The sequence below is a fragment of the Prosopis cineraria genome, unplaced genomic scaffold (genome assembly GCF_029017545.1).
Source record: "Prosopis cineraria cultivar Desert tree isolate PC_DT_omini unplaced genomic scaffold, ASM2901754v1 PC3, whole genome shotgun sequence".
NCBI lineage: Eukaryota > Viridiplantae > Streptophyta > Magnoliopsida > Fabales > Fabaceae > Prosopis > Prosopis cineraria.
Genome location: NW_026555334.1, coordinates 13,564,593 through 13,579,983, shown reverse-complemented (window position 1 = coordinate 13,579,983; position 15,391 = coordinate 13,564,593). Strand labels below are relative to the sequence as shown.

General features: G+C 34.7%; 2 protein-coding genes across 2 annotated transcripts; both read left to right on the top strand.

The window, feature by feature from the left end:
* The first annotated feature begins 761 nt into the window (after positions 1-761).
* Positions 762-2,233, top strand: LOC129305013 (ethylene-responsive transcription factor 4-like). The gene has a single exon (XM_054944911.1). The coding sequence runs from the start codon at positions 1,203-1,205 to the stop codon at positions 1,896-1,898; it is 696 nt and encodes a 231-aa protein (XP_054800886.1). The 5' UTR covers positions 762-1,202; the 3' UTR covers positions 1,899-2,233.
* Positions 2,234-9,861: 7,628 nt separating this feature from the next.
* Positions 9,862-15,391, top strand: LOC129306157 (protein yippee-like At5g53940). The gene is made up of 5 exons (XM_054946562.1): positions 9,862-10,168; positions 12,491-12,534; positions 13,935-14,043; positions 14,855-14,910; positions 15,002-15,391. The coding sequence occupies exons 1-5, from the start codon at positions 10,073-10,075 to the stop codon at positions 15,078-15,080; spliced, it is 384 nt and encodes a 127-aa protein (XP_054802537.1). The 5' UTR covers positions 9,862-10,072; the 3' UTR covers positions 15,081-15,391.

Sequence of the window (15,391 nt, the reverse complement as noted above, 5' to 3'; positions counted from 1 at the left end):
AATTAGTTAGGCATTACGTACACATACTCTCTCCTATTTTATATGAAAAAAAGTACAATCTCATTAATTTTATAAGTTACTAATTAATAGAATTATTTTGTTTTAAGTTAAAATTTTCAAACTATAAAATAAGAAGAAAAACAAAAAATATTATATTATATAATTTATTTATTATTGGACCGGCCTTCGGCGCCGAGGGAGTCTTTTTTCTGATTGTTGGCGGGAATTTTGGCAGTTGATAAAATGGAAGGTGGGTGGAAGGAGGCTAGCCGCGTAGGTAAATGGAATAGTTAACTGAATCCAATGATTAAGTCAAGTGAAGGGCATGGGAATAGAATTGAACAGAAAGGGGAGAGGACCGAGTAAAATAATTCTGTGTCTGCTGTGCTGCTTCATCCTCGCTCCTCCTTCTTGCCTTTCTGACGCGTGTCCCCTTCTCTCTCCCTCCTCTGTGAACGCTTCCTTTGCCGCCTCCCTCTTTCTTTCCCTTTTCCTTCCATTTTCTGTTCCTTTTCCTCATTCCCCGTCTTTTCACTCTTCCTCCTCACGCGCCGCCATTCTAGAGTCTACGCGTCAAACAAACACTCATTACTAGCTTCCTTTTTTTAAAAAAAAAATAATAATAATAAACGGCCTTGTTAAAACTGAGAATGAGATCGCCAAAACATCACTAGCCACAATTTTTCTCCCTATTAAATGGCCCGAACCTCACTCTATCTCCCCAAATAGAAACGCTATCCAAACTCATACAACGTGCGTTAATGTTATTGATTTAGAAATTCAATGCCGAGGGCGAGTTACCATGTCCTATGCGGATGGGAGATTGGGATACCGTGTGGACACCCCCCGCCCCAAGCAAAAGCCAAGCGAGAGGGAGCCGTTGGATAGTTATGATACGACACCACTTTGTTTGTCTGCTCTCTAGACAACCCACATGCCACGTAATTCGGGGACTGCCATAGTAAATTGCCTCCACGCTCTCTAGCATAGCCACCCTATCATCCCCTACAGGCAGTCAAATTCCTCGTTGATTGTACCCCCCTCTCTCTCTCTCTCTCTCTGTGGCCCATTACCCCATTTTACCCTCTTCTCCATCTATAAAGCACCCGCCTACTTCATTGCTTCTTCCCCACTCCTCTCCATCGCAATCGCGCACGTTAATCGGACGAGTTTTCCTTCGACTGTCGAGTTTATCGTCGTTTATGGCACCCAGGGAGAAGTCTGCCGCCGTTAAATCTAATGTTCACGGCGGCCTCAAGGAGGTGCATTTTAGGGGGGTTAGGAAGAGACCCTGGGGGAGATACGCCGCTGAAATTAGAGATCCCGGCAAGAAGAGCCGTGTCTGGCTAGGGACTTTCGATACCGCCGAAGAGGCCGCGAGGGCTTACGACGCTGCCGCCCGGGAATTCCGGGGGGTCAAGGCTAAAACCAACTTCCCTTTTCCTTCCGAGAATGTGAGCCAACAAACTAGTCCGGCTCAGAGCAGTACGGTCGAGTCTTCCAGCCGTGACCTTGAGCCGGCTCGTCGGATGGATTCGTCGCCGCTGGACCTCAACCTGTCCTCCCACGCAGGAGGATCCGTCACCAGCTCCGTGCGTTTCCCTTTCCAGCAGCAGTTTCCGTTGCCGCCTGCGATATTCCCCGGCACGCTTCCGCAGGTGAATCAGGCGTTTTACCTTGACGCGGTGCTGCGCGCGAGCATGGCGGCGGGTCAGGCCTTCCATGGAATCGTGTTCGACGGGCGTCGTTCCGCGGCAAGTGAATTTCGCTCCGGTGGAGTGCAAAGCGATTCCGATTCCTCCACAGTGATCGATCTCAACGTTCGCGATGATGGTAAGACTTCTCGAAAGGAGTTGGATCTCGATCTCAACCAACCCCCTGCGGAGGACATGGCATGAAAGTTTTAGCCCCTGCCTTAGCGTTTTTTTTTTTTTTTTTTGGGTTTAAACTTATGGGATTGTAGAGATTCTCTCTAGTTTATAATAAGAGAAAGACAGTAGTGTCCGTACGGAACACGATGAAGAAAAGTAGCACAGATCAGGAAGAAAGGAGCACGATGTGAATACGTAAAAGATTGTCTCCATTTTTTGCGACAGATCCAGGCACGACGAGTTTCGATCTGTTGTTCTGAATGACGAAGCTGTTTGGAGTTTTTATTTCTTTCAACATCTCTGTAGTTGTTGCTTAACATTTAAAGCTCAATTATAGTAAACACTCTATATTTCCGGAGAAACTCATCGTCTAAGAAATTATTGCACGAAAAATTTGTTCTCGACCTTTTTTTTTTTTGGGGTTTTCGTACCGGGGAGTTGTCGGAGTGTAAGAACATATCGGCGATGCTTTTATTAGTTAGGAGAGACGTAGAGCGATTTATTTGTGTAATGTGGATGATGACGACGTGGATAGGAACGTACCTGGCGGTGGAGCGTTCTTAGGGCAGAAAACTGTATCGCCGTCTTCTGCCACGTAGCTGTTGCGGAGTTGCTCGTTTTCCCATTGATACTCGTGCCCCACATCACTGCTCACGTCATGTTTCAGGGTACTGTACGGTCCTCTCTTTTTCTCAAGTAATTTCCAGTTTAGAAAATAAAAATGTTACCCTATGGATATTCTTTGCATGAATTATTTAGTTTCGGGTAGATAAATTACTTGTTGCGATGTCAGGATCAAGCGTATGCATACGTGAAGGAGAAACAGGGGCGCTTTGGAATTTTGTCATGAAAAATGAAAAGGTGCCATCGGCCGCTCTATCGGGTCAGAGAAGAGTTCTTTTTTCTTCTTTAGCGAAGAATAATTACTTCTTTCTATATTGTCAAAAATATAAGCGTCGTTGTCGTTATAAAATTAAATTTCCAGATAATCATTTTGTTTATAATATTTTTTTATCAATAAATAAACGTTAATATTAATTGAATTAAGAGATATCAGCATCACTGTTTTTGTTGGTGTTATTTATTTTTTTGATTTTTTTAATCTTAAGCATTATAAAATAATCGGTTAAAATTTTAAATTTAATTTCACAATGAAATCATTTTTCAAATAAAATCTCTAAATTCTGATACGTCTTCACATATGGAATTTACAACTTTTCCATTAAAAAATATAAATTAATATGAGCAAACTAGAATTTTGCCCAAAGAACAAAGGGAAGGTAAATCGATAATAACCCAAACACCAAAAAAACATCGAAATTTCGATCCTCCGATTGCTTTCAAAGGAATGCCTCCGGTGTGTTCTTTACCAGCCGTATCATTCGCCGCCGACGTCACTTGCCCACCGTGCTGATCAGTTATCCGTCGTCGCAGTGGTTGAGTCAGCAGATGATCTTAATTCTCCTGTAACTTACTCAAATCTCTGCCATCTTTTCGTCATCATCACGCGAAGTTACCAAATTATGATTCACAGTTTTCTTTAGGCGACACTGATTTGGCAGATAAAGATTTGTTCAAGTTAGGAAATACTGACTTCTTGACGTGACGAGCACTTAATGATGCAATCTCAGGGGGTGCTCTTCCGTAAGATTTGGGTATGGATTCGTGGAATATATATATATATATATATATAAATTTAATAATTATACATAATTCGTTAGCTGTAGCGTTCAACTGGCGAATCTTTGGCAGCTAACTGGTAATCGTAACAACGACAAATTCAATAAATTATATGCATTTCTGGATATTTCAAGCTCAGATGCAACTTCAACTGCTTAAAATGAAAATAAAATAAACAATTTTTTTCCCCCAAAAACACGAAGCTTCCATTACGGCACCGTATGGCGTACTATGCATTATATATGAATTCACACTTTCTCAGATGGCATTATCTTGCAGACTAAAACTCCTATAACTATTAATCTTCCGTCTCAGTTTAAAAAAATAAAATAAAATTAAAGGGCAATAATGCAACAATGCCCTTTAATTTTTTAATTACTAATAATGAGTGAATTCAAATTTGTGAGATCCCAAATGTTCCATGTGGGTTGCACGTGCATAGCGCCGTCCCTTTTATTTTTATTTTCCCCCAGGATTGACGCTTACGCGTAAAAGAGGGGCAAAGGGAAGATAGGTGGGACCCATGTGTAGAGGCCACTTGAGAAATGATTCAGTTAAGGGATAAAGCGTTTTGCTCAAAAAAAAAAAAAAAGGGATAAAGCGGCTGCCGCTTCTGGTGGTGGGCCCGCCTCCTCCGCACTCAAACCCCCCAAACACAATATTAAACCATTCCTAATTTATTTCCGCGTAATCTATCAATATTCCAACATTTAATTTAAAACATTCTAATTTTTTTTAAAAAAAAATTATGTACAAATGCGGAATTATTTATAAATAAGTCTTATAAATTTTTAAAACCCTAATCATACACCTAAAAACTTGATTTATAATTTAAAATTAAATACAAAGGCAATAATATTTTTATTAAAAATATATTATATTAATAATTTATAACTATCACTTCTACCTTTTACACAATTATAACTTTATATATTTAATAATTAAAAAATTTAAATATTTAATATAAAAAATTGAATTTATAATTATAAATTAAAGATTAAATAATTATAAATTATTCTATTGATGTAATATAATTATGATCTCTGCATTTCAATTTCAAGTTCCACTTAAGTCTCAAAGGATTTAATTGTAATTTTTAAATTTTGCATGATTTATTTATAAATATTTTTATGCCACGGCATCTATATGCAATTTTACCTAATTGTTTTTTTCTAATGATACAGGAATTATTTATTTATTATTAGTAGTACTACATGCTATAATAGAATATCCATAATTCCACCGAGGTTATTATAGTTTTGATGGCTAGTAGCCATAATATGAAAATAACGTATGAAGGGGAAATGAATGGTGGTGGATATGTTAGGCCGTGTATTTTATGAATTGTGATTTGTATGCGCTACGTTTTATGCTTGTTTTTAATCGCAGGGGTCGAAAAACGGAACAAGTGGGGTGTGACAATAATTGGGATTGTGTTCTCCACCCACTCTTGGTTGAGAATATATATTTTATAAAAATGAGAGCAAATCTGCTAGATTTTTGTTGGCGAATGAAAGAAAGGCGATTAAATTATACGTGAATTATGCAGGAGGAATAATTACCGTGAGAGGAGGAGATTGATACGTACTCCTCCCATCTTATTTATAAATTATTTTTATTAATTTTATCAATATTAATATAATAAAAATATAAAGAGTAAAAATAAGTAAAATTTAAATATAATCTTTAAATAAAAAATAAGTTAATTATATAATATTATTTTTTTATTTTTTTTCTTTTACTTTTTAAAAATAATTTAAAAATTTTAATTTAAAATAAAATAATTTTATTAATAAATGACATATAAAATGAATCAAATTATACTTTAAAAAAGTAATTTAGATATTGGATCAAAGGAGTAGCAAATAGCTGCAGCAACTATGATGACGTGTATATATATTATCATATCATCTGCCAAAATGCTGACAAGATAGGGAGAGAGGGAAAGGAGCAGCGGCGCACCACAAGGTGACGTGTCGCATAATTAGCCAAGGCAGGCGGGTTGGTCCCACCACAGTGTGGTGTTGTTGACTCCATGCTGCGCTTTTTCATTGCATCTGATTCAAAAAGCATATAAAATATCCTTCGTCCGCAAAAAAATATAAAATATTTTTTAAAAAATTAAATGTTAAAAAATATAAATTTTTTTCATCTTTTAAAATATAATTATTATTTTTTTAAATATTTTTTTGATAATGACTTCATGTTTATTACAGAATATTTAATATAGATAAATATAAAAAAATGAGGCTAATTTAAATATAAGTAACTATTTTATTGAAGAGTGAAATTCAGTTAAAAATATCTTATATTTTTTAATAAAAAAATAATTTTAATTAATTCTGCATTTATTTAAAATATATAATAATTATAATAAAATATTGTTTAGGAGTTCAAACAATAATAAATAAATAATAAATAATAAATAAAAATTATTCTAATTTTATTTCAGATTAAAGATAAAAAAAATTTTAAAATTTATCTTTATGATAAGGATAAGAAGAGATAATATAATTGAAGAAATTGGTTTCAGTATTTGCCGGGACTCGAAATTGGGGAATGCGTCGTGATTCGCCACGTTTAGCGCCACCGGTGGAGAGAGAATTGAGAAGGACGGGGGTGGGGTTTGGATGATTAATAATAATAAATAATAATTAGAATTAAAAAAAATGAGTGATAAAGAATTCGTGGAGCGTGTGGGAAAATGGGTTAGGTGGGGGCGGCTGCTGTCTAATAAACATATGATAATCCTTTGTTGGCGCTTGAGGTGACACCTTCTTTTAAGGATTTCCTTGTTTTTTTTTTTGATTTATTATTACGCCTCTGGGGCGGCGCCTTCTTCTCCTTTCTTTCTCCCTTCCGGCCTTCCCCACTTCCCCATTTTCTCACTCGCCTTCCCCTGCGTGTCCTTCCTAATCTGACACGTCGCCCGCCGACTTACGTACATGTGATCAGTCTAATCTTTTCCCATTCACTCGCAACAAAACACAGACTCTCTCTTGCATTTTTAGTCAGTGAAGAAACCGTGAAAGTTCCCCCTAATATCGGGGATCCGAATCCTCATAGATTTCTCTCCTCAACGTCCCTCAGCGACAGCGGATCTCCACCCTTCAATTCATATTGAACGACCCACATTTTACCACATTATCTTGTATTAAAATAATTTAATTTATTTTTTAAAATGTTATACCTTATTCCACTACTTTATATATATACTTTCTCTATTTAAAAATATAAAATATTTTTAATTAAATCTCATATTTCAATAAAATAGTTATATACTTTTAAATTAATTCTATTTTTTAATATTTACTCATATTAAACACTTTACAATAAATATAAAGTCATTTATCAATAGGGACACTTTTGAAAAAAGCAATAATTATATCTTGAAAGATTAAAAAATGCCTTGCATTTTTAACATTCAACTCCTCAAAATGTCTTATATTTTTAAATTGAAGGAGTGTATATTTTAGGATAATGATTCAAATTAATTTTTTTTATTCTCAAAAGTTGTACTGAAAAATTACTCTACAAATTTTTTAAAAATAAATTTTTATTAAATAGATTTGACTAGAATTTGAATAACACAGACTATAAGTTTTTACAAATAATCTTTTATTAAATAGATCTAGCTAGAGTTTAAATAAGTTAGATTGTAAGATCTATTTAAAAAAAATTGCTTTGCAGACTCATTTTTTAGGATAAGCTTTGAAAATAAAAAAAATCAATTTGAATCATTATCCTAAAATTATATATATATATATATATATATAAAGTATTGCAATAAGGTGTTAAAAATTATTTTTTAAAATTTAATTATTTTAATATGGGATGATATGGCGAGATATGAGGCATTAGATATGAATTAAAAGGTGGAGATTGCCGCCACTGACGGACGCTGGGGGAGAGGAATCTGAGAGGATTTGGCCAGTAACAAAGAGGGCATCCTCCACTAGAGACTTATTTGAGATCAAAATTTTGGACTTGCCTTCTTTTCTTTTGTTTCTTGCCCCCTTCTTAAATGGTAAGAAATTAATACCTCATAAAAAATTATTATTATTAAAATGTCAAATTTATTAAAAATAAATAAACAAATTTAAAGTATAACCAATTTCATCTAAACTGTAAAAATAAAAAAAATATAAACTGTTAAATCCTGACTATTTTTTAAATTAATTTGATGATTAAGATGGAAAGTGAAAAAAAAAATGGAGAGAAACAATCTGGGAATTTTTGAATCAGATCTACTTAAAGGGTTACAGAGGGGAAAAGAAGAACTGGCAATGCTCATGATGCTAGTTGGGCTAAAATCCAGAAATGGCGAATACGTAATTGAAGGAGATAATTGCTTTTATCAATACACCAAATATGATAAATGATCTCAAACTGGAAGCGAAGTTGACAACTCTGACCAGTAAACACGAGGTTAGGCTAGATGTGGCGTAGCTACATAGGGTGACCTTGTTTGTGACATAATCAGGGACAATGGATTAATTAAGGGCTTCACCAAATTTATTGAATTTCTTCAACCAACCACCGAGTCAAAAAAAAAAAAATCCAAAATTATTGAAATACTCAATCTCTGTTGGAATGAATACAATATTATCTCCAAAGTCGATGTTTATGCGACTCTTTTGAAGCTATATTAGTTCATAATGAGCATTCATAGAACCATCCTTCATCAATAATAACAACATTGGATTGTCTCCTTAGCAGCTAATCATGCTTGTATATATTGGCTTGCACATCAGACTCATCAAAATTGTATTGGTATAAGAAACATCAACAACCCATTACTAGGGTGCAGGAATCTCTTGCTGCCTGATTCAATATAGTTATTCTGTACCTTGTACAACTTGTTCGTGTCTTCGTTTTTTTTTTTAAAGAAATTGTGAAATTTAACTTACTTATAATTTAAGTATGAATATTTTTTAATTTTAATATTTTTAAAAAAATTATAGAAAGTTTACATGAGTTTCATCCTATATAAGTTTATAGGAATTGAGGCATGTCTTTATAAAAATACTTGCAAATTACTCTTTCTATTAAAAAATATAAGACATTTTTCAATAAATTAAATGTTAAGACATTTTTAATCTTTTGAGATATAATCATTATTTTTTTTCAAAAGAGCCCCTATTGATAGTAACTTTATATTTATTGTAAGGCATTTAATAAGGGTAAATATGAAAAGATAAAGTTAGTTAGAAAGTAGATTGCTATTTTATTAAGGGATGAAATTTGATTAAAAATACCTTACATTTTTAAATAAAGTAAGTACCTTATTGCTAGGCTTTTACATTGGCAATGAAATTTAGATCCGTCCTTGTAAAATATGAGACATGTTGTTGTTGATTGAACCCATTACTTCTATCTTCTCATTAATTATTCATTCACCTTAATTTTAATATTGATGAAAATTTATATACTTAAGGGTATTTATCTTCAATTAAATCAAGGTTTGTGAATCTTTTATAGATTATTTATTCGACAAGAAATTCTTGTCATTAGTTAAATTAATATATTAAGATTTACATGTCATAATTTAATGTCATATAAATATATTAAGTTCATGAGTCTTTCCCTTAATATTTTAAAATGATACGTGTGTGTATGTATATGTGTAAACAAAAAAACGTACCATAGAAATAACAAAAAACAATTCACCCAAGAAAAGAAGAAATATCAAAAAACAACATGCTTCACGTTCAAGGATGAAACAAAGACTTCTACATACAAACCAAGTAAAACAACACGCGAGAGGGGATGAGTGACTTGAATCCTAATTTGATTATTCAATCGTTATATTGCTTAGCAAGCTAGTCAACTGACACGTTAACAGATGATTGAAATGCAGCAGAAACATGTAGTCTCAAATTAACAAACCCTCTTTTAAGTCATTTATTATCTTAGTCAAATTTAGGTCCAGTCAATTACTAGCATCATCTTGCATTTTGTTTAAAAAAATAACGTGTTTTTAATATTGGAAAATATAGTATTTAAATCCTGCTTATAATTGATTTAAAATTAAATTCATAACAAAGCATCTTCAAAATATTTCGAGAAAAAAGTTAAATGTAAATCATTTTATAATTAAGTGTGATCAATCCATGAAAAAGAGTTATTTGTTACCTTTTATATCTTTTAGGAGATATCAAAATTACAGAAAAGTAAACAAATTATTATGGGCAAATATACTTTAGCCATCGTCAAATAGTATATAATTTTCATTTTAATTGTAATTTAATGCATAATTATTACTGATGTTGTATTCATGGGGAAAAGAAGAAAAAAGAGAGAAAAATCAAAAAAGGGCAAAAAAAAAAAATTTAGGCCTCTGACGCAGTGACAGCGTCTGAGGAAAACGAAAAGCATCTGTATTTCCGGATTCGTATTCTGTAGGCGCAACGTCAGCCGGAAGCTGGGCACTCTGACGAGCTACGATCCTGAGTGCGAATTTGGTTTGTCCGCGTTGTTTGCTGTTGTAGGAAAGGAGGTTTGGGCATGAGAGAGCGTTGATGGGGAGGGTTTTTCTTGTTGATTTGGAAGGTAGGGCTTACAGATGCAAACATTGCGATTCCCCTCTTGCCCTTGCCGAGGACGTTATCTCTCGGGTACTTTCGTTTCCCTCTCACCTTTTCTCACTTGCTTCTCTTAATTCGTAGTTGGAACAATTGCTTCCAGATATGTCCGCTTTCGGATGGAATCCACTGTTTTGGATGAAACATTTATTTATTTTCTGTCACTTCGATAATCGATCAAAACCCGGAGGGACCGATTGATAAAATTAATGGGATTGGATTGCCTCAAGTATATTGTTAATAATATATGTGGTTGGCGCCAAGTATTTTGTTAATAATATTTGTGGTTGGCACCGAATATAAGTTAATAGTTAGTTCTTCGCTTTCAGAATCAAAGCCTTGTGATTTAATTCTGTTCTGTCTTTGGGTTTCTGTGACTTTCTGGGGAATTAGGGCATGTAAGAGTTAGCTTACTATTCAAGAGAGAGACGAAATCAAAATTGATGGATTTGAGTGTCTGAAGTGAGGCTAGCATGTACTCATGGTGGGGACGCATGTAACTGGATATTGGCTAAATGAAATTTAAGGTGACGCTAGAATAAAAATGGAGGTAAATAAGTTCATGAGCCTAAACGAATGATCTTTTTTGGAAATGAAGTTACAGCAAGTTGTCCGGTAAAAGTTTGGCGAGAGAGAGTGATTGGGCCAGGGCAGTTTAACTCTAATCGGCAAGCAGCGATATGGAGAAAAAGTTAATGGTGGGAAAGCAGGGATTAACGGACTTTTCTGACACATAAATCACCATTTCTTTTTAGGGAGATGTTGTGGGGAATGGAGGTTGTGCTCTGCCACCATGTCACTGAATTTCCTGATTGAATAAACTTCGATTAGAGAGCAGAAGTTGGCTTTTGAATGTGAGACACGACAAATACTTTAAGTAGTGGGGCGGACCGTGTTTTATATTAAATTTCAAACTAAAAGTAAAGTTTTCTAAGTAAAGCATAGAAAACAGCTTTTAAGTCACTATATCTCAGTTCCTTGCTGGTTGATGTTCTTACACCTCCATTTTGATTCTCGCAGCGTACACTCTGAGTCTCTTGTTTTCTAGGGTGTTTTACACTTTCAATGTACCTGGGCTTTGGTCAAAAAAAAAAAAGTACCTGGGCTTCCCCTCATTCTGCCATTGGGACCATTTCTAAAACTTAGTTTATGCTATTGTATTGTATACCTTCACTGTATTTGGGTTTTCCTTCATTCTGCGTTGGGGGTCTTCTCTGAAAGTTGGTTTTTGAAAAGCCAGGAGTCTCTTCAAAAGTATGCATCAGAAATTTTGGTATTCTTGAGTTGATAAGTGAGTCCGTGGAAGATACTTACTTTAAGGGTGTGAGGTTATCAGGTTAGAATAAATTACTATAGCGAATTATAGAATTAGGAACCTGTTGTTTGTAACAACTCTTTGAGCATTGATTTTCTTGCTTTTTGAAATCTTACTGTGCTAGTCTACAAAAATTAAGTATAGTGTGTATTGTCAAACTTAAATTAGACATCTGGCCGGCAGTATCTAAAATTCTCATCCATTCTTATGCATGATTGTGGTCAAACATATAAAGACTCTGACTTATGATGTTAACTCTTTTAAAATCAATGCGCCTTATGTCCCTGATTAAGTGTAGACCTGACTAATTTGTTTCATTGTTATTTGGACCTGGATTTGAGTGTATATCACCTCGATCCCATCATGTTTTAACTTTTGAGGTTTTATAGAATTTCCAAGTCCATCAACAACTTCTGTGTCTTTGTGGAATCTACTGATCAAATCCATTATTTTTGCTGGCATGCTGTTTGCAGTTGCAAGACATGATATATGGATTCCATATTTGCATGTTTTGAACATATTTGGTGTTAGTGTTGTTTTGCAGTGGTGAGATCCATACCATCTGGAATTTAATGCTTGAGCTGATAGTGCAATGCATAAAGAGTATGTTTTTTTGGGCATAAAAAAGTAAATATTATTTATCCCCATATCTGATATTGCTATTGCTTCTTTCAAAACAAAATTAAATTGTTTGATATTTTGATAATTTCTGTATATTAGTCTTTGTTCTGTGCTTATGTAAAGCATACAGTGATGCTTGAGATGGAATTTTAGTGCTGAAGTAATGTGTTAATACTAGTGTTTCTTTCACATTCCTGTTCTTAACACCCTCACCCTAACACACGTGTTTTCTGTTTTTCATGATAACATAAAATGATAAAATAAGTTAACGAGTTCAACTCATTAAGCTCGCTATCTGTCTTAGAATTTTTTGTTTTGTTTAAATGTTGAAAATGTGTCTAGCTCATTGTGTCAAGTGTATGAGCCTTTCACATGGCCCAGCAATCTAACTTATGTTCTTGCCTTTTTGATGTAATCAGTCCTTCAACTGTCGTCGAGGGAGAGCATACTTATTTAGTAATGTGTAAGTTATTTGAAACTTTTGGTTCTTTTTCACCATTTCTTGTTTACTATTATGAGATAGAGATACTCTGATTACTATTTGGCATTTTGCAATGGATTTGGTTGAAGTTCTTACTTGGCCATATCTTCCTCCAAAGCATTTGTTCCTCTACCAATATGGGAAAATATATTTAAAAATTATGATTTTATTGATTATGGATTTTTTTTTAATAATATACGACCTTTCAACAGGAAGTCTACTACATCAGAATATTGATGTCGGTACCTTATTGAAGTTACCTGTAGTGTCAGTCTTACACAATGATACCAAAGCTTCCATTGTGCCCAGCAATATGGACTTATAGAAGTTTAAAGGAAATCTGAGGTAAATGCCATCTGAGAGGGCAAAGAAGAGGTTGACAAGGGAATAGAGGATATCAAGAGCTTAAAAATTGAGCTATTTTCCAGTTAACAAAAAAAAAATCTAAGGAGTTTGGGTACTATTCTATATTGTGAAAAAAGAGTGTGCCATTTCCCTTCTGTAACCATAATTGTCACACATGATACTTGGAGGATAAATTGAAGCATTTGCCCTCCTGTTAACTCATTGGCCCCCAAGTAATAAATGTGACAATAATGTTTTAGTTCTTGTGACCTCTTCTGTTTTTAGGCAGTGTTTGAATGGATGACAGGGAAGAGCTAAAGTGGGTGTGGGGTGGGTCATTCTGAGATTTCCTTATACGATGAAATTAAAGAGCAAGAGATGGCCTCCAAGCCCCTCTTTGCCATCCGCAGCCCCCTTCCATCTTTTTTTGGAGATAGAATGATTTGTTACCCTAGTATACTCTTTCGTGTTGTTTATTTCATAATGGTAACGTTGGATGATTGATTTCAAGCCTTTCCAGTCTATTCATTTTATGACAACTTCCAAACAATGGCAAAGGACTCCCTTCCTTCATTAAGACTCCCAAATAATCCCAATTCCCAGTCAGATATTTGCCACTCCATCCCCTCGTGAGCTAAAACACAACAATGACTGGACAGTGATGTGATGGTGTATTGAACCCTTACAGACATATTGGAGCTTCTGTGCAGAATTCCTGGTGACTCTGCAATGGTGGAAACAGAATAGCTCTGTTATTTTTGGACCACAACAAACGATTTTCCACTGTTTCACTTAGCCTGAACTAATGTAGTGTGAATTAGCTCTCTGTTCTCCCTTAACATGTTTGCTATCTCTCTCTGTCTCTCTTTTTTTGGTTGGCCGAAGCTATCTCTCTGGTGAAGGTTGTTGTTTATCCTAGTGAATGCCACCTAGAGCCACACTTGTTCAACCGTTTACTTTAACCATTAATGGATTCATTAGCATCTTCCTGAATAAATGTTTTCAATGTATTTTCATTGGTTTCTGGTCTCTGGTAGGGTAAACGTATCAGTTGGGCCTCAGGAGGAGAGAATGATGATGTCTGGCTTGCATACCGTTGAAGACATATTTTGTTGCTGCTGTGGACAAATTCTTGGATGGAAATATGTAAGCTTTATACTTGTACACTGGTTATGTTAAATGAGCCTTGTGCAAGCATGATTCAATGTAATTTCATAATGATTTAATCAATCTGACATTTCTATAGTAGTTTTATGAATGGGTTTGATAAATATGAGGGCATTCTGTTCTTGAAATTACATCTCTGATGGTCTAAAGTGTTGTTTTGTGAAAGGTTCATATATAAAGTAATCCTGGATATATTATGTGCACAGAAGCCTGAATTTATTCTCTTCCAAGTTGCAAGCTACGGTGCTTGTTTTCCAGAGTTTCACAACTTCTAATCAATCTAGAAAACAATTACTTTTAACAGTTTCACAACTGGAAAAGAATGAACTTAAATAAGTCCAGCATTCTCTCCTTCTCTTTATGTATAGGATTTGATTTTGTTGATTTTATTAGAGTGATGTGAATTTTCTGTTGTGTTCCTGCGTGTTCTCTCTTACAAATTGTAATTTAGACAAGTAAAACTCTGTTTCCTGATTCCGATCCACCGTGAGAAAAATGCTTGAGCATTAGCTCTGATTTTTTCAAAAACATTTTTGGGAGCATTAAGAGCATTAGGTGATTGATGGCTTGTAGATTTATTCAGAAGGGTTTATGCCTGGATGCACATCCCATGATGGCATACATGTCCAGCCACTCGGTCAAGTTTCCTGCAGTCCTACTCCTTTAATGTCTGCCTTGTTCCATTGAGTCAACATTAGCTTTGATGGCCCAGTAATTTTCTAATACAAATTATTTAGTATTTGGTTTGATGACACTAGTTTTAACTGACATTGATTTTGCATTTCCCAAGGTTATGGCACATGACAAAAATGAAAGATACAAGGAAGGGAAGTTTGTGCTTGAGAGGTATAGTTTAAACCCCATATGGTTTTGGATTTAATAATTGAACTTGGGAAGGTGGAACGTATAATGTATTATCTGTTTATGCATCTAACAGATGGAGAATAGCTGATGATGTTGCTGAGGAGTTCAATTTGGATGCCCGTCCTGGTTCAAGTGATGCTGAGAACCCTTAGCGAGTTGCTACTTTCCCTTGAAGTCAACTATTATTGGCAGACTTTGACCAGAAAGTAGAAAAATGATTATTAGCAGACACACAGCTAGTATATATCTTGACAATTTCAAGAAAAACTCTCTCCATTGTTAGCGAGTAAATGTAGTGAACGTAGCTCAATTAAAGCAGTTATAGATATAGATATATGTATGTATGTATATATGGGGTGCCAATAGCGCTCATGTCCCGAAGAAACGCCCAGAGATGCCTGCAGATTGAAAGTGTATCACTTTGAATAATTCTCTAATTTACACGCTGAACTCAGTTTTTACT